Source organism: Heptranchias perlo, chromosome 17 (assembly GCF_035084215.1).
Source record: "Heptranchias perlo isolate sHepPer1 chromosome 17, sHepPer1.hap1, whole genome shotgun sequence".
NCBI lineage: Eukaryota > Metazoa > Chordata > Chondrichthyes > Hexanchiformes > Hexanchidae > Heptranchias > Heptranchias perlo.
Window position 1 is genome coordinate 51947599 of NC_090341.1, and position 26871 is coordinate 51974469.

General features: G+C 47.4%; 1 protein-coding gene across 4 annotated transcripts in view; it reads left to right on the forward strand.

The window, feature by feature from the left end:
* Window positions 1–26480, forward strand: part of dag1 (dystroglycan 1) — a 112977-nt gene extending 86497 nt beyond the window's left edge. For all 4 annotated transcript variants that reach the window (XM_067998991.1, XM_067998993.1, XM_067998994.1 and 1 more), the window contains exon 3: window positions 22459–26480. In XM_067998991.1, coding sequence (XP_067855092.1) covers window positions 22459–24846 — 2388 coding nt within the window. In that variant the 3' untranslated portion in view covers window positions 24847–26480. The remainder of the gene's footprint in view (window positions 1–22458) is intronic.
* The last annotated feature ends 391 nt before the right edge of the window (window positions 26481–26871 follow it).

Sequence of the window (26871 nt, forward strand, 5' to 3'; positions counted from 1 at the left end):
AGTCTCATAACACGGACTGTCTTTTTCCCAGCCAGCTGGCTGCTGGCCTTATCCTCCATGTATGGCAGGCTGACACCATCACCTTCCATTTACTTTGAGACACTTGGTCGCTGGTTGCCATTTAGGGTCTTTGAAGATGAAATGGCCGGCCTCGGAGTCAGACTGGCTGTGCTACTGTCATGTGATGTGGAGTTGAAGGCTATTGGCTGGGTGAGGAAGGGGTGGGAGGGAAAGAGCAAGCACGAGAGTGGAAATCCAAGACAGTAGCTGCCTCATTAACACACAAATGTACCCAAGAACAAAGCATGGGGTAATTAACTAAGATTTATTTTTAAATTATATTTAAAAATATAAAGCTGTGCCTGCTCTGCTATAGGTGTAAATCCACTTTGCCTTGCTGCAGTGCAATAAGTACAGTCCATGAGGGGTCTCCCTTTTTCCCTCCTCCCCTCCTCTGCACCCCCCCCGCCCCCAACCCAACACCTTAAAACCTTTCTCTTTATATTGCTCAGTGTCAAATTTTGTATGATGATGCCTCTGTGAAGCGCTTTGGGATGTTTTTACTACGTTAAAGGCGCTTTAAAGAGACTGTGATCAGACTTTGTGTAACACCGACCGCACGTGTCAGGGCAGTTTAAAAATAACCATCCTTTCCTTTATCTTGCACCCCACCCGTTGCGCTCTCTGCCCCTCAAGTTTTAAGCAGATCCAAAGATCATCTCCTCTGGTTCAGTAGTAACCCGACGACTGACATGAAATGTTATTAAAACGATGAGAGTGTCAGCTTCTGCCGGGTGACTTGCCAAGTGGCACAGCTTGGCCTGGATAACAAAGACGACTCAAATTCGAAAAGTGATCCGTTCGCTGTGAAGCGCATTGGGACATCTCGAGGATGTTATGTGGTGCTGTATAAATGCAAGATCTTCCTTTTTGTGGAAACAGAAGCAAGTTGTGCATCTGTGCAGAAACACAGATGGATGTGGATTGGGCCTGATGCAATATAAATAAATTTCCTGGTAAAAACATTGCAATCCGGTTATGTATTATCATCGTGCAGCGGGCCGTGTGACCTCAGTGGTACCTGCAGGTTCAAAGCCCCCTCAAGGAGAGGGAGGGAGGGAGTGAGGGGGGGCAGGGGAGGGGAGGGAGGGAGTGAGGGGGGGCAGGGGAGGGGAGGGAGGGAGTGAGGGGGGGCAGGGGAGGGGAGGGAGGGAGTGAGGGGGGGCAGGGGAGGGGAGGGAGGGAGTGAGGGGGGGCAGGGGAGGGGAGGGAGGGAGTGAGGGGGGGCCAGGGGAGGGGAGGGAGGGAGTGAGGGGGGGCAGGGGAGGGGAGGGAGGGAGTGAGGGGGGGCAGGGGAGGGAGGAGGGGGCAGGGGAGGGCAGGGGAGGGTGGGCAGGGGAGGGGGCAGGGGAGGGTGGGCAGGGGAGGGAGTGAGTGAAGGGTGGGCAGGGGAGGGAGTGAGTGAAGGGAGGGAGTGAGTGGAGGGAAGGGAGTGAGTGGAGGGAAGGGAGGGAGTGAGTGGAGGGAGGGGAGGGGGTGAGGGAGGGGAGGGGGTGAGGGAGGGGAGGGGGTGAGGGAGGGGAGGGAGTGAGGGAGGGGAGGGAGTGAGGGGAGGGGGTGAGGGAGGGGAGGGGGTGAGGGAGGGGGTTGAGGGAGGGGAGGGAGTGAGGGAGGGGGCAGGGGAGGGGAGGGAGGGAGTGAGGGGGGCAGGGGAGGGGAGGGAGGGAGTGAGGGGGGGCAGGGGAGGGGAGGGAGGAGGGGGCAGGGGAGGGAGGGGAGGGAGGGAGTGGGGAGGGCAGGGGAGGGAGGGAGTGGGGGGGGCAGGGGAGGGAGGGAGTGGGGGGGGCAGGGGAGGGAGGGAGTGGGGGGGGAGGGAGGGAGTGGGGGGGGGGCAGGGGAGGGAGGGAGTGAGTGAGTGAGAGGGCAGGAGAGGGAGGGAGGGGCAGGAGGTGGGGCAGGGGAGGGAGTGGGAAGAGAGACTGAGCATGAATGATTGCGATGAAAAAGTTACTTGAATTCTTGCACTATATTCCATTTTAGATTATTTCTATAGTTAAAGAAACCTAAAATTGAAAGACTGCAAAAAAAGGCCGAATATGTATCTGTACAAAAGATTACTACAGCATTCTCCAAGGCCAGCTGGTACGTGTTTACATTCAGAATCACTTTTATCAATCTAAGCTGGAGACTCAATAATGTTGCTTTGGTAGCATCGCTCCTTTTATGTGATGCTAACCCTAAAACACCAATTTTTTTTTTGACAACTGTCAATTTTGTCAGATTGGAGATTGAGAGTGGGTATGGGGTTATGGAATGCCAAGACCTATAGGGTTAGCCCAGCTAGCAACAGTATAAATGGAGTGAGATCATAGCCATAGGTTGGGAGATGAAGGGAGACATCTGGTGGGTTGAGCTGTAATGTGTGTATCTTCTGTGGCAAAGCATGCTTTGTAATCTTTGGTCATGAGTATGTAACATTTAACCTTTAATAAACGGCAAGTGTTTGACTTTGTGTGGAAGAATTCATCCTTGGCATATAGGCACAGGACTGCAGTCTTTGTCTATATTATTACAAAATTCACTTTCCTAACACCAGCAGTCATGTTAGCAAATCAACTATGAATTGCCCACCCCCCGCCCCGCATTGTTGCCTTGTCACCTTCCTGCCTGAACGTTCGGTTCCCCTGACTCCCTTTTTATTAGTGTCTTTCCCGTTCCTGCTCAATGTGTAGTCTTTGTCCAGCGCCCTGTAAAAGTGTCCAGAGATGTACCTCCATTCGTGAGGAGGACAAACCTAAATGCTACAGCACACATATATATCGGCCGTTCCTTCATCGTCACTGGGTCAAAATCCTGGAACCCCCTACTTAACAGCACCTTCACCTCACGGACTGCAGCAGTTCAAGAAAGCGGCCCACCACCACCTTCTCAAGCGTAACTAGGGATGGGCAATAAATGCCGGCCTTTCCTGCTACTCCTATTTCCAAAAATTAATAATTTTTAAAACATAGATGTCCCTTTCACCTCCCTTTTCTTTTTCTGCTCCTGTCTGGTGATGGTAACCATGCAGGCTGTCCGTTTGTATACGGGTCGATTACAGTTTTTCCAACAGGCGGGCTTCAGGGAACACTCGATTAGAGATTCGCTTACACTTATGTCTGTTGTGGGAAAGCAGAATGCTGGATGTTATGGTGGGTTAACACGTTTACCTCAGCGAGCACTGGTTTGAATCTAACCCAAGCTGAGAGGATAAAAGTCTCCTGTTTCTCCTGGCTGTAAATTAGGACAGTTGTCAATCCAGCTCCAATTATTCTTCAGATCTGTTCTATTTTTCTCCTCCTTCCCTCACTCACGCTCCCACTTTCCCTTTCTTTCTCGCAGCCTGTCTTATGACCATGCGCCTGATACTGACCGCATAGACCATTTTGGCCACTCCCATTCCTTCCTTTTTGCAATCCCCTCCCCTTCGCTAGATTTTGTTTTGTGAGGGTATCGACAGATATGGAGCAAAGGCGGGTAATTGGAGTTGAGGTACAGATCAGCCATGATCAAGTTGAATGGCGGAACAGGCTCGAGGGGCTGAATGGCCTACTGCTGTTCCGATAATACTTGTAAACAAATCTGGTGTAGTTCACACTTGGACCTTAAGTTAATGGTTGACATGGTCAGTTCCCTCCCCTAATGTTTCAGGGTTGTATTGAAACCAGCCAGTGTAATGCTGAAGTGTTGAAAGTCACAGGCTCTGTCCAGTATTTGTACTTGTTAGTGCATTTGTTTACCCTTTTTTAAAATGTTCTGTTCCTTCTTTAACCTTCCCTCTCATTAGAGCTGGTATCTCGATCTCAAACTAGCTTACTGCATCACATGCTAGTGAGTACATAAAATCAGGCCCTTCTGTAGCACTACAAAGCATGCTGTTAAACCCGTTCACACACTCGGGCCAAAGTACACAACGATTAACCTGTGTGTGCAACAGGTTTTTGCATTTTGGATCCAATATTTACATAGCACACAAGTGATGCATCAAAGACCAAGTGTCAAAATTGCGACTCTGGTGATATCAGGTCACTTTATTCCTGAGTCACTGATTATTCATTGAAGCCTCCTGACTCGATGGGAAATAGTGCTTAAGGGCTGGGAAAATAAATAAAGTAGACAACAAAAAAAAAGTTGCTGTTTGACTCTCCTGACCTCCTCCTTGCAACAGCTTGTGTAGAGTCTGCACTGCAGTGGATTTCAGCCAACAGTTTCCTCTCCTGAGGGAGGTGGAGTAACCTCAGGTAACACTTCTATGAAGGTAAATCTCTGTGAAGTGTCCTGTGATCCCAAGGTAATTAGTGAAACCCCTGGACATCCAGCTAACTTTGCAGTCTACACCACCAAGTGCCGCCCCTTGCAAATAACACATCCGTGGTTCTAGCAATACAGAAGCCACTCAGTGTTACATGTCCTGCTTGTACCCTTTCAAGTCCCAGCTCGCCTCAGTTGGTAGCACTCTCTCCTCGGAGTCAGAAGGTCGTGGGTTCAAGCCCCATTCCACAGACTTGAGCGCATAATCTAGACTGACACTTCAGCGTAATGCTGGGGGAGTGCTGCACTGTCGGAGATGCCGTCTTTCAGACGAGACGTTGAACCGAAGCCCCATCTGCCATCTCAAGTGGATGTAAAAATCCCACAGCACTATTCGAAGAAGAGCTGGGGAGTTCTCCCGGTGTCCTGGCCAATATTTATCCCTCAACATCACTACGACAGATTATCTAGTCGTGATCACATTACTGTTTGGGAGCTTGCTGTGAGCAAAATGGCTGCTGCATTTGCTCACAACAATAGCGACTGCACTTCAAAAAGTATTTAATTGGGTGTAAAGCACTTTGAGACATCCTGAGGTTGTGAAAGGCACTGTATAAATGCAAGTTCTTTCTTCAATCTCAAGCTAATTGAATCCACGTCCTGGAGTTAAGGCATTAACTGCTTTTATTAAATGCCTGTTTCACAGCTAGCTACCCTTTAGAGGGAAGGGACATATTTATTTTAATTTCCTTTAGTTGCAAGCTTGTTCATTTTGCTCTCTTTTCTCTTTGTACCTAGTTTACCTTATCTGTGCCTTTAAGCTCCCCCAGCCCAGTTTTCTCCCCTCCTATCCTGTAAACGCTGACTCAAGTAGGCACAAGTTCCGTGGCCACAGGCACCTCTCAGAAGTGGCCGTTCGTGTGTGAGGCTAATCAGTGAGTGTCTCTAGACTGCTCATCTGTAGAGGGTCTCCTGTCAACTTAGCAGTCAGGGGTGGGAAGAGCGGATAGGGCACAATGAACCAACCTGAAGCTGAGGGAGAGACCAAAAGAAATGTTGGTCCTTCCCCAAAATAGGAAGTGTCATACCACACACGTGCCAGGCAATGACCACCTCCCCTTGACATTCAGTGGCATCCTCATCACCGAATTCCCCCACCAACAACATCCTGGGGGGTCACCATTGACCAGAATGTCAACTGGACCAGCCACGTAAATGCCATGACTACTAGAGCAGGTCAGAGGCTAGGTATTCTGCAGCGAGTGACTCACCTCCTGACTCCTCGAAGCCTCTCCACCACCTACAAGGCACAAGTCAGGAGTGTCATGAAATACTCTTGTTCTACTTGCCTGGATGGGTGCAGTTACAACAACACACAAGAAGCTCAACACCATCCAGGACAAAGCAGTCCACTTGATCGGCACCTCATCCACCACCTTAAACATTCACTCCCTCCACCACAGTGTGTACCGTCCACAGGATGCGCTGCAGCAACTCGTCAAGACTTCGGCAGCACCTCCACCACCTAGAAGGACAAGGGTAGTAGGTGCATGGGAACACCACCACCTGCATGTTCCCCATCAAGTCATACACCATCCTGACTTGGAAATATATCGGCTGTTTCTTCTTCGTCGCTTGGTCAAAATCCAGCAACTCCCTACCTAACAGCAGTGGGAGTACCTTCACCACACAGACTGCAGTGGATCAAGAAGGTGGCTCACCACCACCTTCTCAAGGGCAAGTAGGGATGGGCAATAAATGATGGCCTTACCAGCTACGCCCACATCCACAGACTGAATTTTTTTTAAAAGAGCAGCTATCTGTGGTTCAGGCATATAATAAAAGCAGTTAATGCTAAATCCTTTTTAAATAAAAAGAAAACTGGGTGAAGATCCAATTAGAAGGGTACTTGAATCGTTTACCCCTCTCCCTCAGCCAGGGGTTGGGGGGGTTGCTGAGACCAATTGTCTGTGAATACTACCCCAGAGATGAGATCAACTGACTCAGCACAGACTGGGAATAAGACCATAAGAAATAGGAGCAGGAGTAGGCCATTCGGCCCCTCGAGCCTGCTCCGCCATTCAATGAGATCATGGCTGATCTGATTTTTACCTCATCTCCACTTTCCCGCCTTTTCCCCATATCCTTTGACTCCCTTGCTGATCAAAAATTTGTCTAACTCAGCCTTGAATGTATTCAATGACTCAGCCTCCACAGCTTTTTGGGGTAAAGAATTCCAAAGATTCACGACCCTCTGGGAGAAGAAATTCCTTCTCATTTCAGTCTTAAACCGGCGATCCCCTAGTTTTAGATTCCCCCATGAGGGGTAACATCCTCTCAGCATCTACCCTATCAAGTCCTCTCAGATTCTTGTATGTTTCAATAAGATCTCGTCTCGTTCTTCTTAACTCCAATGAGTATAGACCAAACCTGTTCAATCTTTCCTCATAAGACAACCCTTCCATACCCGGAATCAACCCAGTGAACCTTCTCTGAACTGCCTCCAATGCAAGTATGTCCTTCCTTAAATAAGGGCACCAGAACTGTACGCAGTACTCCAGGTGTGGTCTCACCAGCACCCTGTACAGTTGTAGCATGACTTCCCTGCTTTTATACTCCAACCCCCTAGAAATAAAGGCCAATATTCCGTTTGCCTTCCGGATTACCTGCTGCACCTGTTTGTCAACTTTTTGTGTTTCCTGTACAAGGACACCCAGATCCCTCTGTACCGCAGTATTTTGTAGTATTTCTCCATTCAAATAATATTTTGCTTTTTTATTTTTCCTCCCAAAGTGGATGACTTCACATTTTCCCACATTATAATCCATCTGCCAAATTTTTGCCCATTCGCTTAACCTGTCAATATCCCTTTGCAGACACTTTGTGTCCTCATCGCAACTTGCTTTTCCACCTATCTTTGTATCATCAGCAAATTTGGCCACAAGACACTCTGTTCCTTCATCCAAGTCATTGATATATATTGTAAATAGTTGAGGCCCCAGCACTGCGCCACCCACTAGTCACAGATTGCCATTTTGAAAATGACCCTTTTATCCCAGCTCTTTGTTTTCTGTTAGTTAGCCATGCCAGTATATTACCCCCAACACCATGAGCTCTTATCTTGTGCAGTAATCTTTTATGTGGCACCTTATCGAATGCCTTTTGGAAATCCAAATATACTGCATCCATTGGTTCCCCTTTATCCACCCTGCCCGTTACTTCCTCAAAGAACTCTAATAAATTTGTCAGACACGATTTCTCCTTCATAAAACCATGTTGACTCTCCTTGATTGCATTATGAGTCTCCAAATGTCCTGCTACTACTTCCTTAATAATGGATTCTAGCATTTTCTCAATAATATACCAATAATAGTAGAAAATCAAAGGGCAAAGGGGAGGGAGGAACTAAAAACAATCACTATCACTAGAGAAAAAGTACTAGGTAAACTAATGGGTCTAAAGGCTGACAAGTCCCCTTGTCCTGATGGCATGCGAGGGTCTTAAAGGAAGTGGCTACAGAGATAGTGGATGCATTGGTTGTAATCTTCCAGAATTCACTAGATTCTGGAAAGGTCCCAGCGGATCATCTGGTCCATGTGCCTCAGTACTATACCAGACGGTGCCTTGAGCAACTAAGCCAGCGTCAGGCCTCCTTTCCCAATTCCAGTAAAACAAGCTCCATTATGGCAGCTTGCCTTCACAATCTGGAGTTTTTCTCTCTGCCTCTGAATCAATCTTGCCACATTGGCCTGAACTTGTGCCAATACATCAGTGCCCTTCAGAAGGTAAAGATGTCCAAACTGCACAGTATTCTAAATTTGGCCTTACCAATGAGTTATGAAGGGTTTAAAATAGCCTGAATTTTGATCTAATCAAATGCCCTTGAGATATATCCCATCACTGGATTAACCTGTTGATAACAGCTGAGCATCGAAATCTATGAGTGGTCAATTATTACACCCTAATCATTTTTTTCTACCTTCGCTAATGCAAAACTCCCAAATAACACCCACTTATTGTGTCCACGTTTCCTTTTGACGGTGGAACCCATCTCCTTGACTCCCTGGCTGAGTGGGTAAAGGCACAGCCCGGAGTGGTACCGACCCATACAGGCCAGATGGACGAAGGCTCGATTGCTGGTCTGTGCTGGGTTAACTAATCCCATTGAGTTAACTGATCCCTGCCAGGGCAGTACATTATGCTACAATTAGCCTCAGGGTCTAAGGGCAAAGGAAGGGAAAAATCAGTAGGTTTGTAACTCCTGATTCTTCTTCACCACCTCCTTTGGCTCTCCGCCTTCTCCTCCTCCTAACAGGTCACGAAACCACCCATTTTTTCCACTGTTTTACATCCAGCAGATTTCTCTCTGCGTTGTTTCCGTAACAAAGTCCCTGTTTTACATGAACAGGTCGTTAGCCTGACTCACAACTCCTTACTAGGAGGACCGGCTAGGTGGGATAGGGGAGTCGCTACTCCACTCCCACCGGACACGAGTACCCTGCCGTATGTCAGCCCAGTATTCAAAGACCCTTGTCTTTGTTCGCTGGGGCTGTCTGGAGTAGGGCACGAACCCATAACTTTTCAACTCAAAGGGTGGGAATGCAACCACTGAGCCGATGCTCACTCCCTCCTGCTGATCACTGCCATGTAACCCTAATGGAATTTTGTATTATGCCTTTGAGCAAATGCATCTGCTACCGTTGTTTTACCTGTGGTGGAGGTCGTGGGTTTGGGAGGTGCTGTCGAAGAAGCCTTGGCGACTTGCTGCAGTGCAACCTATCAATAGTATATGGTGCGCTGGTGGTGGATGGGGTGCTGATCAAGTGGACTGCTTTGTCCAGGATGGCGTCAAGTTTCTTGAGTGTTGTTGGAGCTGCACCCATCCATGGAATATTTCGGGGGTCGAACTGACTAGCCCAGCTCTGACAATGATCAGCCCTGGAAAATAGTGCCCAGCTCATACAGCTACTGCCAAGAATCTGGGAAAACAGTAGTAACTTACCTTTTATATTGCACCTTTAAAGTAAAATTTACATTGAAGAGGAAACGGTGAGCCCCAAGCAGAGAGGTAGGAAATGAGATTTTGGGGAACGAAGAGAAGAGTCTTAAGGAGGCTTTTGAAGAGAGATAGAAAATAGTCTTGGAAGAGATTTCAAGAGGGCAGGAACTTGGCCTCCAAGGGTATGATGCAAGGAGTGGGGAACGAATAGTGAACTGGGGTTGGAAGAGTGGAGGGTGCGTCTTGTGGGGCTGGCAAAGATTGTACGTACAGGGTGGAGCAAGGCTCTGAAAGAATTTGAGGAACGGGGAGCAGTGGAGCTTGGCAGAGACCAGGTTGGGGGGGGGGGGGAACCTTGTGAGGGAGAGGTTTCGGTGCAGAGTTTGTTTCAAGCTGAAGTTCCAGCAGGTTGGAGGTGGGCAGCCAGCATTGCAGATGTCTGACGGCTGAAGCCCCCGGTGAGGGTATCAGCAGCAGCGGAGGAGGTAAGGTAGAGGGCGTCGTAAACAATTCCTGCCGATGGACTGAGCTCAGGATCAAACAGAACCCTGACACTGCACACTTCTGGGTTCAGCCTGAGCATGCAAACGAGTTAACACAGCGTGAGGCGCAGGTAGGAGCTGATCCATATCTTCTATCATCACCATGACCGGCTATTTCCACCTCTGTAACATCGCCCGTATCGGCCCCTGCCTCAGCTCATCTGCTGAAGCCCTCATCCATGTTCTTGTTACCTCCAGATTTAATTATTCCAATGCTCTCCTGGCCGGCCTCCCATCTGCCACGCTCCTCAAACTTGAGCTCATCCAAAACTGCTGCTGCCCGTATCCTAACTCACACCAAGTCGCGTTTACCCATCACCCCTGTGCTCACTGACCTACCTTGGCTCCCGGTCCGGCAACCCCTCGAATTTGAAATTCTCATCCTTGTGTTCCGATCCCTCCATGGCCTTGCCCCTCCCTATCCCAGTAACCTCCTTCAGCCCTACAACCCTCCGAGATCTCTGCGCTCCTCCAATTCTGGCCTCTTGCGCATCCTTCACTCACTTCGCCTCACCATTGGCGGCCGTGCCTTCAGCTGTCTAGACCCTAAGCTCTGGAATTCCCTCCCTAAACCTCTGTGCCTCTCTGCCTCTCTACCCCTCTCTCCTCCTTTAAGACACTCCTTTAAAAACTACCACTTTAAAAAGCTTTGGTCATCTGTCCTAATATCTCCTTTGGCTTGGTGTCAATTTTTGTCTGATTATGCTCCTGTGAAGCACCTGGAGACGTTTTACTATGTTAAAGACGCTATATAAATGCAAGTTGTTGTTGATCAAGATGAGCTTCAATGAGTTGGTGTTGAGCTGTAAAAAGGTAGGGCCCATTCGGCCCTTCGTGTCGGACTCTGGTCTGTGTTATTAGCAGCCAATAACATGGGAACAGTTATTTTATTCTGAGTCTTTTCCTCCTTCACCTTACAGTGACCAATTTGCACAGCTGCCGCGCCCTCTGGTCTTAGCGCTCCGAAACCAGACAAGCTGTCGGTGTCTGGTACTAAGTCCCGTGGCCCTCTGACTTAAGCTCTGCGTTCAGTGCAGACGCACAGGTAGAATTCTGATGTCCTCCTCCGCCAACCCCCCACCCCCCCCCCCCCCCCCCCCGACAGACTATTCATGGGATGGATTTCCAAGTTCACCTTGCAGCCCTGCAATCTCCGTAAGGTGTTTTAAAGTATTGTGGAAATACTAGCTTGAAGAGAAGATGTGGGGGATGGGCCAGAAGTGCTGCTGTCAGCAGGTTGGATGGTAACTGTTCGGCAGTATTCCTAGCAGACGTTAAATACTTTATTAGCTGCCTTTCTTGTATAGTCCTTGTGGAATTAAACCAGACCTAACTGCAATGAAAAGTGGGTCATTCCTCCCTCATCCCCTTACGCACAAAGGGCTATTTGTAAAAGATGCAGAGTTTGTTGCCAGGATTGCATTTGGTTCCTGCGATCCAGCACGATTTTGCACCACTTGTGCCCTGACTAAACGGAGCTGGCACTATGCTATTCTCCTGCTTACAAGTACGTTTTTTTAAAAATTGAGCCACTCGTAGGGGTGCACTGAGATAAAATGACCAGCTTTTCGCCTCCAGGACTCGGCTTCAAATCCAGCCCGGATTGGCAGGGTGAAAGTCCATCGACTGTAAGGGAAATGAGTTTGGGCAGTCTTGATCTAGCTCAGAGTGGGCACAGGCCCACAGCACGAAGCTACCCCTAACTTGTCACTGAATTGTCAATCTCACTGCAAGAGACCCACAGGGCGGTTGGTATTGGAAATGAAATAAACATCACACTGACACAGTTGAGGCTGGGGCAGAGTATAGAAAGCCTTTTTCTGCACCTACCCACTGTATATCCGGGTTTGGGAGCACTTGTCACTGACACTGGGGGCCCTAAAATGGGAAAATGTTCTATTTTCCAGCACAGCTATCCGTCTCACAGCAAGAAGTAAATCAGAGAGAGAGACTTGCATTTATATAGCGCCTTTCATGACCTCAGGACATCACAAAGCGCTTCACGGCCAATGAAGTACTTCTTTGAAGTGTAGTCACTGTTGTAATATAGTGAACACGGGAACCAATTTGCACACACCAAGATCCCACAAACACCAATGTGATAAATGACCAGATCATCTGTTTCTAGTTGGTTATGGGATAAATTTTGACCAGGACACCGGGAGAATTGCTCTTCTTCCAATAGTGCCACGGTGTCTTTGAAGTCCACCTGAGAGGGCGGACGCAGGGCCTCGGTTTAACGTCTCGTTCATAAGTCAGCACCTCCAACAATGCAGCAGTCCCTCAGTACTGCACTGGGGGTGTCAGCCTAAAATGAGTGCTGGTGTCCGATTAAACATCTTTGCTGTTAGCGGAGGAATTAAACTCGGTTGTGTGGTGCCTGCTGCTCAGTGCAGTCGTGCAGTGGACAAAGATGGCTCGGTTCACAACGGTGCTCCTGTAGTGACTCTCCTCTGACAGCCTCTGACCACCGGTCTCGAGAGGCTCGGAACGATCGGTGCCAAGTCACACCTGGTGGCTGCTGGAGGAATGGCGGTGAACCAGTGGTATGGAGCCCGGGATTACTCTGCCCTGAGACTGGCACAATTGAACGTCAGGCATTCCGGGACTGCATGGGAGTTGGTTGCTCTCTACGGCGCAGTGGGGGCGGGCGGAGAGATCAAATGGAGGACGGGCGAGAGATGGTGACGCACACAGGTATTTGGAGGTTTGTAAATGTGAGGGAGGTTCCACCCACAGTAGGTGATCTGCCACTGTAATCCCATTGTCACATCTGAGTGCGTCAGGACTTTCTGAACTTGTGAAATTGGCATTCTTTAAGATTTCCTATTTTCTTGCATTAGATCATTTTGCAGCTATGTTGAAAAGTGACTGAATGTGGCTCTATCGCTTTCTCTTTCTTTCTCTCTCCTCTCCCATACTCTCTTTCTCACACTTTCTCACATTCACTTTTTTTCTCTTGCTCGCACTCTCTCTGTCTCTCTCTCATACACATACACACACTACCTTTATCCATCTCTGGATAAAAGCTGCAAGTAAAAGCTCTAAAAGAGTTCAATTTTGTACACTCACCTGACGAAGGAGGAAGCCTCCGAAAGCTTGTGATTTCAAATAAAGCTGTTGGACTATAACCTGGTGTTGTAAGACTCCTTACGTTTGTAAATTAAAGTGATAGATGAGGGGCTGCGAGGTAGGGTTACCCCAGTTATTCTATCTCGGCTCCCTCTAGAATCTCAGTATCCAGGGGAAGTTGATGGGGGGGACACCTGACCAGGGACTGCTTGTGAGGTGAGCTGCCCTGCTCCTGGAACTGTCTAGTGGATCAGCTCAGCAAGTTTATCCAGTGAGTGTACGAGCTTTGTAGAGCAGGTTCCTTCCCCACTCTCTGCTGTTAGCTGATCTAAACCAGAGAGGCAGTGAGGATGCTTACAATCAGCCCCGGGAGAGAAAGGTTGGCCGAGGTTCCCACTCCTAATCACAATCCAGCAGAGGGTAACTGAGATTTAGGTAAAGCAGTAATTGAACAATGGAAGGCCTTCATGGAGGAGTTGGTTCAGATACAAGTAGACACATTCCCACAAGGGGGGAAAGGAAGGGCATCCAAAGCTAGAACTCCCGGGACGACTAAAGATAAGAGATTAAAATGAAACAGAAAAAAGCTTATGACAAATGTAAAGTTCATAATAGAGAACCAGGCTAAATACAGAAAGTACAGACGAGAGCTAAAAAAGGGAATAAGAGGGGCAGAGAGTATGAGAATAGCTTAGCGGCTAACATAAAAGGGAACATAAAAGTCTTTCATAAACATATAAATAGTAAAAGAGTAGTCAAAGGAAGGGTGGGGCCAATTAGGGACCAAAAAAGAGATCTTGTGGAGGCAGAGGGCATGGCTGAGGCACTAAATGAATACTTCACATCCGTCTTCACTAAAGAAGAGGATGCTGCCACTGTAGCAGTAAAGGTAGTAGTGGTTTTGAATAGGATAAAAATAGATAAAGAGGAGGTACTTAAAAGATTGGCGGTACTCAAGTAGAAAAGTCACCTGGTCCAAGTGGGAAGCATTGTAGGTTTCTGAGGGAAATAAGGGTAGAAATTGCAGAGGCTTTGGCCACAATCTTCCAATCCTCCTTAGATATGGGGACGGTGCCAGAGAACTGGATTTGAATTGCAAACGTTACACTCCTGCTCGAAAAAGGGGAGAGGGATAAACCCGGCAAATACAGGCCAGTCAGCCGAACGTTGGTGGTGGGGAAACGTTTAGGAACAATAATCCAGGACAAAATGAATTGGCCCTTTGAAAAATATGGACTAATAAATGAAAGTCAGCATGGATTTGTTAAAGGAAAATCGTGTTTGACTAACTTGATTGAGTTCTTTGATGGAGTTACGGAGAGGGTTGATGAGGGTAGTGCAGTCGATGAGTATATGGACTTTCAAAAGGCATTTGATAAAGTACCACATGATAGACTTGTAAGCAAAATTAAAGCCCATGGGATTAAAGGGACAGTGGCAGTGTGGATACAAAATTAGCTACGGGACCGAAAGCTGAGAGTAGTGATGAACGGTTGTTTTTTAGACTGGACGGAAGTATACAGTGGTATTCCCCAAGGGTCAGTATTAGGACCATTGCTCTTAATATTAATGACCTGGTCTTGGGTATACAGGGTATAATTTCAAAATTTGCTGATGACATGAAACTCGGGAATGTAGTGAACAATGTGGAGGACAGTAACAGACATCAGGAGGACATAGACAGACTGGTGAAATGGGCAGACACATGATAGATGAAATTTAACGCATAGAAGTGTGAAGTGATACATTTTGGTAGGAAGAATGAGGAGAGGCAATATAAACTAAATGGTACAATTCTAAAGGGGTGCAGGAGCAGAGAGACCTGAGGGTATATGTACACAAATACGTACAGGGTGGATAAAGGGGAACCAGTGGACGTAGTGTATTTAGACTTCCAGAAGGCATTCGACAAGGTGCCACATAAAAGATTATTGCTCAAGATAAAGAATCACTGGATTAGGGGTAATATTCTGGCATGGGTGGAGGATTGGTTATCCAACAGGAAGCAGAGAGTTGGGATAAATGGTTCATTCACGGACTGGCAACCAGTAGCCAGTGGTGTTCCGCAGGGGTCGGTGCTGGGTCCCCAACTCTTTACAATCTATATTAACGATTTGGAGGAGGGGACCGAGTGTAACATATCAAAGTTTGCAGATGATACAAAGATGGGAGGGAAAGTGGAGAGTGAGGAGGACATAAAAAACGTACAGGGGGATTTAGACAGGCTGGGTGAGTGGGCGGAGATTTGGCAGATGCAATACAATATTGGAAAATGTGAGGTTATGCACTTTGGCAGGAAAAATCAGAGAGCAAGTTATTATCTTAATGGCAAGAAACTGGAAAGTACTGCAGTACAAAGAGATCTGGGGGTCCTAGTGCAAGAAAATCAAAAGGTTAGTATGCAGGTGCAGCAGGTGATCAAGAAGGCCAACGGAATGTTGGCTTTTATTGCTAGGGGCATAGAATATAAAAACAGGGAGGTATTGCTGCAGTTATATAAGGTATTGGTGAGACCGCACCTGGAATACTGCATACAGTTTTGGTGTCCATACTTAAGAAAAGACATACTTGCTCTCGAGGCAGTACAAAGAAGGTTCACTCGGTTAATCCCGGGGATGAGGGGGCGGACATATGAGGAGAGGTTGAGTAGACTGGGACTCTACTCATTGGAGTTCAGAAGAATGAGAGGCGATCTTATTGAAACATATAAGATTGTGAAGGGGCTTGATCGGGTGGATGCGGTAAGGATGCTCCCAAGAATGGGTGAAACTAGAACTAGGGGGCATAATCTTCGAATAAGGGGCTGCACTTTCAAAACTGAGATGAGGAGAAACTTCTTCACTCAGAGGGTAGTAGGTCTGTGGAATTTGCTGCCCCAGGAAGCAGTGGAAGCTACATCATTAAATAAATTTGAAACAGAAATAGACAGTTTCCTCGAAGTAAAGGGAATTAGGGGTTACGGGGAGCGGGCAGGAAATTGGACATGAATTTTAGATTTGAGGTTAGGATCAGATCAGCCATGATCTTATTGAATGGCGGAGCAGGCTCGAGGGGCCGATTGGCCTACTCCTGCTCCTATTTCTTATGTTCTTATGTTCAAATCTTTGAAGGTGGTAGGACAAGTTGAGAAGGCTGTTTTTTTTAAAAAAAAGCATGTGGGATCCTGGGCTTTATTAATAGAGGCATAGAGTACAAAAGCAAGGAAGTTATGCTAAACCTTTATAAAACACTGGTTAGACCTCAGCTGGAGTATTGTGTTCAATTCTGGGCACCACACTTTAGGAAGGATGTGAAGGCCTTAGAGAGGGTGTAGAAGAGATTTACTAGAATGGTTCCAGGGATGAGGAACCTCAGTTATGTAGAGAGACTGGAGAACCTGGGATTGTCCTCCTTAGAGCAGAGAAAGAAAGAAGAACTTGCATTTCTATAGCGACTTTCACTACCTCAGGAGGTCCCAAAGCGCTTTACGGTCAATTAAATACTTTTGAAGTGTAGTCACTATCGTAATGTAGGAAACGCGGCCCCAAATTTGTACACAGCAAGGTCCCACAAACAGCAACGTGATAATGATCAGATAATCTGTTTTCTTTGGTGTTGGTCGAGGGATAAACGTTGGCCAGGACACCGACTGGGTAGAACTCCCCTGCTTTTTTTCAAAATAGTGCCGTGGGATCTTTGTCTCATCTGAAAGACGGCACCTCCAACAATGTAGCACTCCCTCAGTCCTGCAATGGAGTGTCAGTCTGGATTGTGTGCTCAAGTCTAATAACTTTTAGAAGGGAATTGGATAAATACTTGAAAGGAAAAAAATTACAGGGCTATGGGGAAAGAGCAGGGGAGTGGGACTAATTGGATAGCTCTTTCAAAGAGCTGGCACAGGCACGATGGACTGAATGGCCTCCTCCTGTGCTGTAATATACTATGATACTACTATTTATGGAACTGTATCCAGCACGGAGCCAATGTTTTCAGGCTAGCGAAAGGGGAGAAAATTAAATATAATAAAATGGGTATCAGTTAAGGCAGATGTGTTCAACCAGTGGCCCTGGAGCCCTGGCAATCGATCTCTCTAATCCCAGGAAACTGTTTGCACTTGTGTTTTATTATTGGTGTGCCCTGTTTGAATGATGTGGGCCGGGAGGTTTGAAAAGGGCTGTTTTTAGTGCTGTTTTCTCTTGGGTGGATAAATCCTAAATCAGACTCCTCCCCTCCCCCCCCCCCCCCCAAGACAGCAATGTGAGCTCTCTGTAAATTGATGGGAACATGTGTTTAAACTTTATACATGACCGAAGAACATTAGAAACAGGAATAGGCCATTCAGCCCCTCAAGCCTGTTCCGCCATTCAATTAGATCATGGCTGATCCGTATGTCAACTCCATTTCCCCACCTTGGTTCCATATCCTTTAATACCCTCACCGAACAAGAATATATCAGTCTCAGATTTGAAATTAACCCAGCATTCACAGCCTATTGGGGGAGGCTCCATGATACGCGCCTGCACAGCCCATCAGCACGAAAAGCTTAGATGACCCTGAGTTAATGCACAATGACACCCTCACTGAAGGTTACGTTTGTGGCATTGCTCCAAGACAATCAAAGTTTCATGCGTCGTGGATCACTGGAAATGATGCTGTCTGTCTGCATTTCAGAACGTATTGGTTCAGTGTTTGAAAACAATGGAACCTGCGGAGTGAATTGGAAATGCTGCACTGCCGCTCGCTACCAATAGATGGAGCAGTGCAGCCCTTAGCTCGCTGAGGGCTCCAAGTGGCTGTGAGGGGTACTGGACAGTTTCAACAGCAGCCTGGGCCTTGTGAAAAAAGGCTGCGAGGGTTGGATTGGTTGGGCATTATCCTACACTCAAAAAAATAATAATTTCCCACTCCATGTTGCAAATTTAAAGAGAGGAAAGAAAGAAAATATTGCTACAAAAGGTTCTACCCTCCCCCACTGGCTGTTAGCTGTGGGGCAGTTACAAGTTTTAATTTGTGGCCTCTTACTGTTTTACTGTAGTCACTTTCAAATTTGCCCAAATTGCACTGACCCGCGCTGGGCACTGCTTACCCTTCACATGCCCCAGAGAATCGACCTTCAGGTTCTCCTTCTCCCCTTGATCCCTACCGGGCTTCAGTGGTCTCCAATACGATGTCCCCCTATGCACCCTCCATCCCTCCAACACCAGCCCACTTCTTGTTCCCTGTTACACCATTGGCAGCCACTCCTTCACCTACTTTTGTCCCCAGCCCTCTGGAACTTCCCCCATATCTCAGCTTTGCCATCTCCCTGCCTTTTATTTTGAAAAAAACTCAGACACTGCCTTCAACTGTGCTTCTGCCTTCTTGTTCCTCCCCTCTTCAACCCCCAAGTTCATTGTCTGCACACTGACCACCCTGTAAAGCCACTTTGTACACAGAGACAATGCTGCAAACATATACGCTGTTACTAGCTCACCCAGGTGACCATTCTTCTTAGGAGCCTAGCTAGACCCTCGCAGCTGTACCAAGCCTCTTACCAAAGTCCCCAGCATGGGGTGGTTCGATAGGCATCAAGGAGTGAGCATTAAATATAATCCATGCAGAATGGGTGGTCCTTAAACAGTGAAAGCACTGATTGCACCATCCTATTAGGGAAGCCCTGAAGTCATCAGTTAAGATATCACTCGTGTAGAAGCTGATTTCAGGATTGTCTGTGTGGATGTAAGTTTAGGAACTGAGTCCACTGCTGCACAGTACAATATGTTCAGCCAAGAAACTTGCTATCCAGTTTTTTGTAGTGCACCTAATATCCTAGAGGATGTTGAAATATTCTACGGCTGAGGTCTCTGGGTCTTTTCTTCCCTTCTTATCTTAGACATTTAAGCTTCTGTAGTTTAAAATCACTCTCAAAGGTGAGTTCTTAGCTCCTTGCTGCCTCGATGAGTAACTTCACAAACCCCGGTATCTCAGTAAGATTTGGTAACGTGCCTATGACATCAAACAGAAAACCTTTCTTTAAGCTTTTCTTTGGTTCCTGTGGATTTTTCTCAAGTCTTCGAAAAGTGGCAGAGCATCAGACTTCAGCAAAGTTATTGAACAATAGATGAACAAGCAGATAAACTACAGTGATATAAAGAAAGAACAAACTTGCATTTATATAGTGCTTTTTATGACCTCGGGACGTCCCAAAGCACTTTACACCCAATTAAGTACTTTTGAAGTGTAGTCACTGTTGCAATGTAGGAAACGCGACAGCCAATTTGCGCACAGCAAGATCCCACAAACAGCAAAGAGATAATGACCAGATAATCTGTTTTTAGTGATGTTGTTTGAGGGATAAATGTAACCAGGACACCGGGAGCAACTCCCCTGCTCGTCTTTAAAATAGTGCCATGGGATCTTTTACGTCCACCTGAGTGGGCACAAGGGGCCTTGGTTTAACATACTATCCGAAAGACAGCACGTCCGATATTGCAGCACTCCCTCAGTTCTGCACTGAACTGTCAGCCTAGATTTTGTGCTCCCTCCGTGACTCCCTGGCCCACTCTTCCATCACCCCCAACACCCGCTGTCCTTCGCTTCCCGTGCGAGCGCAGAAGATGCAACACCTGCCGTTTCACCTCCTCCCTTCCCACCATCCAGGGCCCCAAACACTCCTTCCAGGTGAAACAGTGGTTTACTTGTACTTCTTTCAATTTAGTATACTGTATCCGCTGCACACAATGTGGTCTCCTCTACATTGGGGAGACCAAACGCAGACTAGGTGGTCACTTTGCTGAACACCTCCACTCAGTCCGCAAGCATGACCCTGACCTGCTGGTCGCTTGCCATGTTAATTCCCCGTCCTACTCCCACTCTGACCCCTCTGTCCTCGGCCTCTTACACTGTTCCAGTGAAGCTCAACATAAGCTTGAGGAACAGCACCTCATCTTTTGTTTAGGCACTTTACAACCTTCCGGACTCAACATTGATTTCAATAACTTCAGATCATAACCACTGCACCCATTTTTTTCCGGTCAGCTAGTGCTGGTAATGGTTCTGTTGCTGCCATTTACAGCTACCCCTGATCAATCTTTTGTTTCCTAACCTGCCCTATTACCACCTTCCTTGCCTTGCACCATCATCCCTTTTATCATTTAATCACTCATGCCCTCTTGTTCTTCCCTTCCCCCCCCCCGACTTTCCCTGGCTCTGTACTTGCTCAAAAACTTTAACTTTTAACACCTTCCAGTTCTGACGAAAGGTCTTCGACCTGAAACGTTAACTCTGTTTCTTTCTCCACAGAGGCTGCCTCACTTGCTGAGCTTCTCCAGCATTTTCTGTTTTATTTCAGATTTCCAGCATCCACATTTTGCTTTTGATTTTTTTTCTTATAGTCTGACTAACTGTAGGAGCGAACTGGACCGGCCAAGCTCTTTGGAATTCCAGACCACCTCAATAATTTGAACAGTTCATGACCGTAAATACTCCCCCAACATTTATGGATTTGCGTAACTGTCGGCTAAACTCAAATGTAAACGGCAAATGACATAATCCAGCAAACGACACAATTGTGTTTTTTATTTGAATAAGAACATAAGAAATAGGAGCAGGAGTAGTCCATTCAGCCCCTCAAGTCTGCTCCGCCATTCAGTAAGGTCATGGCTGACCACCTACCTCAACTCCACCTTCCCGCCTTATCCCCATATCGCTTGATTCCCTTAGTGTCCAAAAATCTATCGATCTCAGTCTTAAATATACTGAATGACTGAGTATCCTCAGCACTCTGGCTTGGCACCTCCCTCCAGCCTGCAGTCTCTGAGACAACCGAACAAATCTTTGCCCTCTTGTATTAAATTAGGCTGGGGGTGGTGGGTGGGATGTGATGTTGAATGCGGCTGATTCTTAAACGACTTCATGTATTGCGACTAAATTAAAGGTGCTGCCAGTAGGCTAAAACTAGACACAAATGCTTCATTCGTGTCAGTAATTAAGTGAAAGGGACACAAGAGTGACAAATCTCCTTGAGCCAGATGCTTTATATCCTAGGACTCTGAAGGAGACGAGGCAGGAGATTTACAGGGAAGCAGTTATTGTAATTAATCAATAGGCACTACTGAGCTCCCAAAGAATTGGAAGCAAAGAAATATGTCTATATTTTAAAAAAGGTGACAAGCTTGACCTAGGCAGCTACAGACCCATTAGTCTAACGTCCATAAAGGACAAAGTGATGGACTCTATTCTAAGCAGCAAACTGGAGGAGAACCCGTACAACAATAACTTTAAAAAAATTACAGCATAGATTTAGAAGAGGAAAATTCTGCCTGACAAACTGCATTGATTTCTTTGAGCACGTTACAGATAAAGTATAAAGTGGAACTCCCGCTGGTATAGTTTATTTAAGCTTCCAGAAAGCTTTTGGCAAAGTTCTGCATGAAAGACTTCTAATTAAACAAAATAAAACCAGGGAAGAACATGGAACTGGATAACAGCATGGCTCCAAACTATCTTTTCAATACAAATACTGACTGACTTGCCGTATAATTCTAGAAAATGCTGAAAATACACAAGAAGTCAAGTCAGTCAGAAAATGTATAGAGCAATGGCAGGTTTTGAGGTTTCAAGCATCTTACCGATTCTGTTTTTATTTCCAATTTCCAGCATTTGTGTTTTCTTAGTGTAGCCTAGGTTATGTGTGGAAGTCGGGACTTCAGGGTACTGGAGGGATGGGCTTTGGGAGAGTTAGGATAACTGGAGGGATAGGCTTTGGGAAAGTTAGGGTACCGGAGGGATGGTCTTTGATGTGTGAGGGTACTGGAGGGATGGGCTTTGGGAGAGTTAGGGTAACTGGAGGGATAGGCTTTGGGAAAGTTAGGGTACCGGAGGGATGGTCTTTGATGTGTGAGGGTACTGGAAGGATAGGCTTTGGGGGAGTTAGGCTACTGGAGGGATAGGCTTTGATGCGAGAGGGTACTTGGGGGGGGGATGGGCTTTGATATGAGAGTTAAGGTACTGGAGGGATAGGCCTTGATGTGAGAGTTACAGTACTAGAGAGATGGACTTTACGAGTGTTACAGTACTAGAGAGATGGACATTTGATGGGAAAGTTACAGTACTAGAGAGATGGACTTTACGAGAGTTACAGTACTAGAGAGATGACTTTGGTGGGAGAGTTACAGTATTAGAGAGGCTTTGATGGGAGAGTTAGGATACTAAAGGGAAGAGCTTCAATGGGCTGAATGGCCTTTTCTTGCATTTACATTCTGGGAACAAAAATGACTTCAGGTAAATATAATAGCTCTGAACATGTGCTCATCGTTTGTAAAGCTGGTATCTGGAATTAACTAAGTTTAAATCTGTTGCTTGTTGAATAAATGTGTCATGGCTGTTCTGTGATGCCTTAGAAAATGCTCTGCGCCATGCATTACTAAATGGTACTTTCTGCCAAATTGGGAGAGTGGGAAAGAAGAATTAGACCTCCTGATTACATTTATCTGCAACCCTGAGAAAATAACGAATGGGCTTTTATCCCTGTGTGGTGAGATTAAATATGAAAGTGCTGTACTGGAGGCAGTAAATCAGTATCTCTTCTTTTCCTAGATTACAGAGTCTGGGAAGGAGACACTGCCCTCATGGCTGCATTGGGATCCTGTGAGTCAATCCCTGCAGGGCCTCCCGCTGGACACGGACAGAGGAGTTCACTATATCTCGGCCACTGCCCTGGAGCCAGCTGCTAATGGAAGCCTGGTGTCTTTCGCTGAAGATGTCTTTTCCATTGAGGTTCTGCCGGACGACCCATTGGACAACGCTCCCCTCACTCTGATGGTCAATGAGGTTACGCCATTGGTCTGTGCACATGAGGAGCCCCTCACCATTTTGACCGTGATCCTAGATGCTGACCTAACTAAGATGACGGCCCAGCAACGCGTGGGACTGTTGGACCGAATGCGCAAGTTTGCTGAGGTGGGACTCCATCACATGAAGCTCGTTCCAGTTGTCAACAACCGGCTGTTCGACATGTCTGCTTTCATGGCCGGTCCTGGGAACGCCAAGAAGGTAGTGGAGAACGGGGCTCTGCTGTCCTGGAAGATTGGATGTTCCTTAAATCAGAACAACGTCCCTAACATCAGCAGTGTAGAGATCCCTGCCAAGGAGGGGACCATGTCTGCTCAGCTTGGCTATCCCGTGGTAGGGTGGCACATTGCCAACAAGAAGCCACACACGACTAAGAGAGTGCGAAGGCAGGTAAATCCCACTCCAACACCTATCATTGTGGCGCTTCCACCAACAACCGCTATAAGAGAACCCCCTACTCATATCGTCCCAACACCCACCTCTCCAGTTATTGCTCCCACCACAGACAGAGTGGCGCCACCAATCAGGAAACCGTTGATAAGTAGGCCCATTAAAACTGTCAGACCGAAAGACACAATTACTCACACTCCCACTTTGGGTCCTGTGCAGCCAACCAGGGTGTTGGAAAAATCAAGTACAACCGCCCTTGGTCAAATTGAACCTACCATGACCAAGCTCGGTTACGTCGAGCCCACTGCTGTGCCGTCTCCACACACGACTAAAAAACCCCGGGTAACCACGTTGAAGCCACAAGTTACAACTCCGACCACCATTACCGCAAGCACCAGGAAGCCTAAGGGACGAACCAAGGTGCCACGGGTCACCACCAAACCATCCACCACCAAGCTGCAAACCACTTCACCCCCCTCCAGGCGCACGACCAGCAGCGTCCATGCCATCAAGCCCCCCCGGCCACCGATTGCCGACAACCAGCCGCCCTTGCTCAAGAACCACATTGACCGTGTGGACTCGTGGGTGGGCACCTACTTCGAGGTTAAGATCCCATCCGACACATTCTACGATTTCGAGGATGGCACCACTGACCAGCTGCAGCTGACCCTCAAACTGAAGGAGCAGCAGGCGCTGGACGACCGCTCGTGGGTCAAGTTCAACGGCACCAGCCAGCTGCTGTACGGCTTGCCGGACGCCGGCCACGAAGGCAAGCATGAGTTCTTCATGCATGCTACAGACAAAGGCGGCCTGTCAGAGGTGGACGCCTTTGAGGTCCACGTGCACGGCCGGCCCCATGGCGGCAAGTCGAGCGCCAAATTCGCTGCCCGGTTCCATGGGGATTACCAGACGGTGACCAAAGACGTCAACAAGAAAATCCAACTGATCAAGAGGCTGGCCTATGCATTTGGCGACCGCAATAGCAGCACCGTGACCCTGCATGGCATCTCCCAGGGCTCCATTGTGGTCGAGTGGACCAACAACACCCTCCCACTCGACCCCTGCCCGGAAGAGCAGATTCGGTCTTTGAGCAGGCGCATCGCAGACGACCACGGCAATCCCAATTCGATGTTCGTGGCCACCATGGAGCCAGACTTCTCCCCCATCAATGTGTCCGTTACCGGAACGGGGAGCTGCAGGAACATCCAGTTCGTGCCGGCGGTTCAACTGAGAGTGCTGCCCGCCGAGCCCACTGTGGTTGCCGCGGGAGAGGGGCCGTCCAGGACCAGCAACGATGACGTGTACCTGCACACGGTCATCCCAGCGGTGGTGGTGGCCGCCATCCTCCTCATTGCTGGCATCATCGCTATGATCTGCTACCGCAAGAAGCGGAAAGGGAAGCTCACCATCGAGGACCAAGCCACCTTCATCAAGAAGGGCGTTCCCATCATTTTCGCAGACGAACTTGATGACTCCAAGCCCCCACCTTCATCAAGCGTTCCGCTCATCCTCCAGGAGGAAAAGCCACCTCTCCCTCCTCCTGAGTATCCCAACCAGTCTGGTCACGAGGCTATCCCCCTGGGCCAGGATCTGATTGGCGAATACACACCTCTGAGAGAAGAGGATCCCAACGCACCCCCATACCAGCCTCCGCCGCCCTTCACAGCGCCCATGGAAGGAAAAGGCTGCCGTCCAAAGAACATGACCCCATACAGATCCCCTCCACCCTACGTCCCACCCTAATATTTAGAGGAGACTGGAACAAACCCCCCCCCCCCTCCCCCCTTTCCACACCAGTGCTGTCTGTAGGGAATGGGAAGCCTGCCACCATTTTTAATTTTTTGAGCACTGGGTTTGTTGGTTTGGAAGCCAAGTATTGCTGGAGTTTCACTGCAGCCCTTAACGCTGTTGATCACCTCCCCCACTCGGCGGGATGGTCTCCACCAGTCAGCATTGTTTCCTTGATCTCTTCTGTACTTTGTTACCGCAGGCTTCGGAACATTTGTTTTAAAATGCTAAAGAGACCACGGGCAGCACTGGGGGATGTTTGATACGGTTTGCCTTTAACACTAATTGTACTGTTTTCTATTCACACGTGTCTAGCAACGGAAGTATAACAAAACGGTAGCCTAATGTAAATGTCAGAGACTGTACTGAAATCAGTTTGTTTTACATTTAATCCACTGTACCTAAACTTATACTTCTAGTTTTGGCCATGTTAATTGTTTTACGGTAGAACTTTACTCTGCTCTGGCTCTTGGGACACCTCGTCACTTTCATTTTGCTTGTTATCGCTTCTTGCTCTCTGGCTTTTCACTGGTTCTGTAACTACGTTTCCTTTAACATCACCGCGTCTTTCGCGCTCTCTGGCGTCGGGCGCTCTTGTGAAGCGGTACGGAGCTCCTTCCCCCTGCGTGACGGCACTGCACCTCTCTTGCGTCGCACGCTCTTCTTTTCATGCTCCAGTCCGGTGCGCTGTTCACCTTCTCTCCTCTGCCTTGCACGCTTTCTTTATCTCTCCAGTGGTTCTTTTCTTTTCTTACTTGCGCCCCATTTCTTGCTCTTTTGCGCCCTCTCCTCCAATCTGTGCAGTTAGTATAAAGTTGCTCGTTTGTCGGGTCCTGCTACTCCCATCTCAGCTCCTTGGCTGCAGACGTACAGGGGTCTTATGGTAGATTATATTCTAGTCAGCCAGAAATGATTAAAATAAAAAAATTCTATCTAATTTTTTTACTAAATTTTTGATACAGCCTCAATCCTTTTATTAAAAGCATACTGCAATTTGTAAACGCTTGGCTTCTTAGGAATTGTTAAAATGAAATTGGTTTTGGTTTTTTTTTCCTCTTTCTCTCTCTATATCTCTTTCTCTCTATATATCTCTCTCTCTCACTCCTCCCTCTCATAGATCACCTTTTCAATTTTAATTTAGAGGGGTTTTTTAAAAAAAAAAGTTTTACTGCTTTTTTTTAAAAGATGATTATTCTTACAGGATATCATGTAGGTGTGATGCCTGCCACACTTTACTGGACTGAACCACAAAGAGATGGTATTTGGAACTTGGACTCGCGAAAACCATTGCAATAATCGCGTGCTGCGCTAGCTTGGGTGGTCAGGCTCTAGGGCTGGCTTAATGCGCGCGCGCCATGGGATCTTGAAGCCATAATAGAACATGGCGCACATGCTCCACGTGTGCGCCTGGATCTGCAGTGGCCAGGAGAGAACTGATTCATCCATCACCACGGTGATTGGCGGGCAAATCAAAACAGAATAATGCATTGTTAGCGATTTTACTTTTTACAGTTTATTAGTAAACATTTTATTTATGCCACTAGGCACTGTATGTTGGAAGTCTTGTATTAAAATGTGTTTTCACCAAACTGATTTTCTTTCTGTTCCTTGTAAGATGTTTAATATATATATATATGGGATTGAGTGGTACAGTGGGATAGGCACTGACCTTTCACCTCTAGGACATGCGATTGAATCTAGCCCAGACTGATGGGATGAAATTCTCCTCTGTGTTAAGCCATAAAGGTCCCAAGGTGAAATGAGTTGGGCAGTCTCGACCTGGTTCCTAGTGGCAGTGAGGATTTCAAAAGGCATTTGATAAAGTGCCACACGAGGTTGTTACACAAGATTAAGGCTTATGGAATTGGGGGTAATATATTAGCATGGATTGAGGATTGGTTAACACACAGAAAACAGAGAGTAGGAATAAACGGGTCACTTTCAGGTTGGCAGGCTGTAACTAGTGGAGTGCCGCAAGGA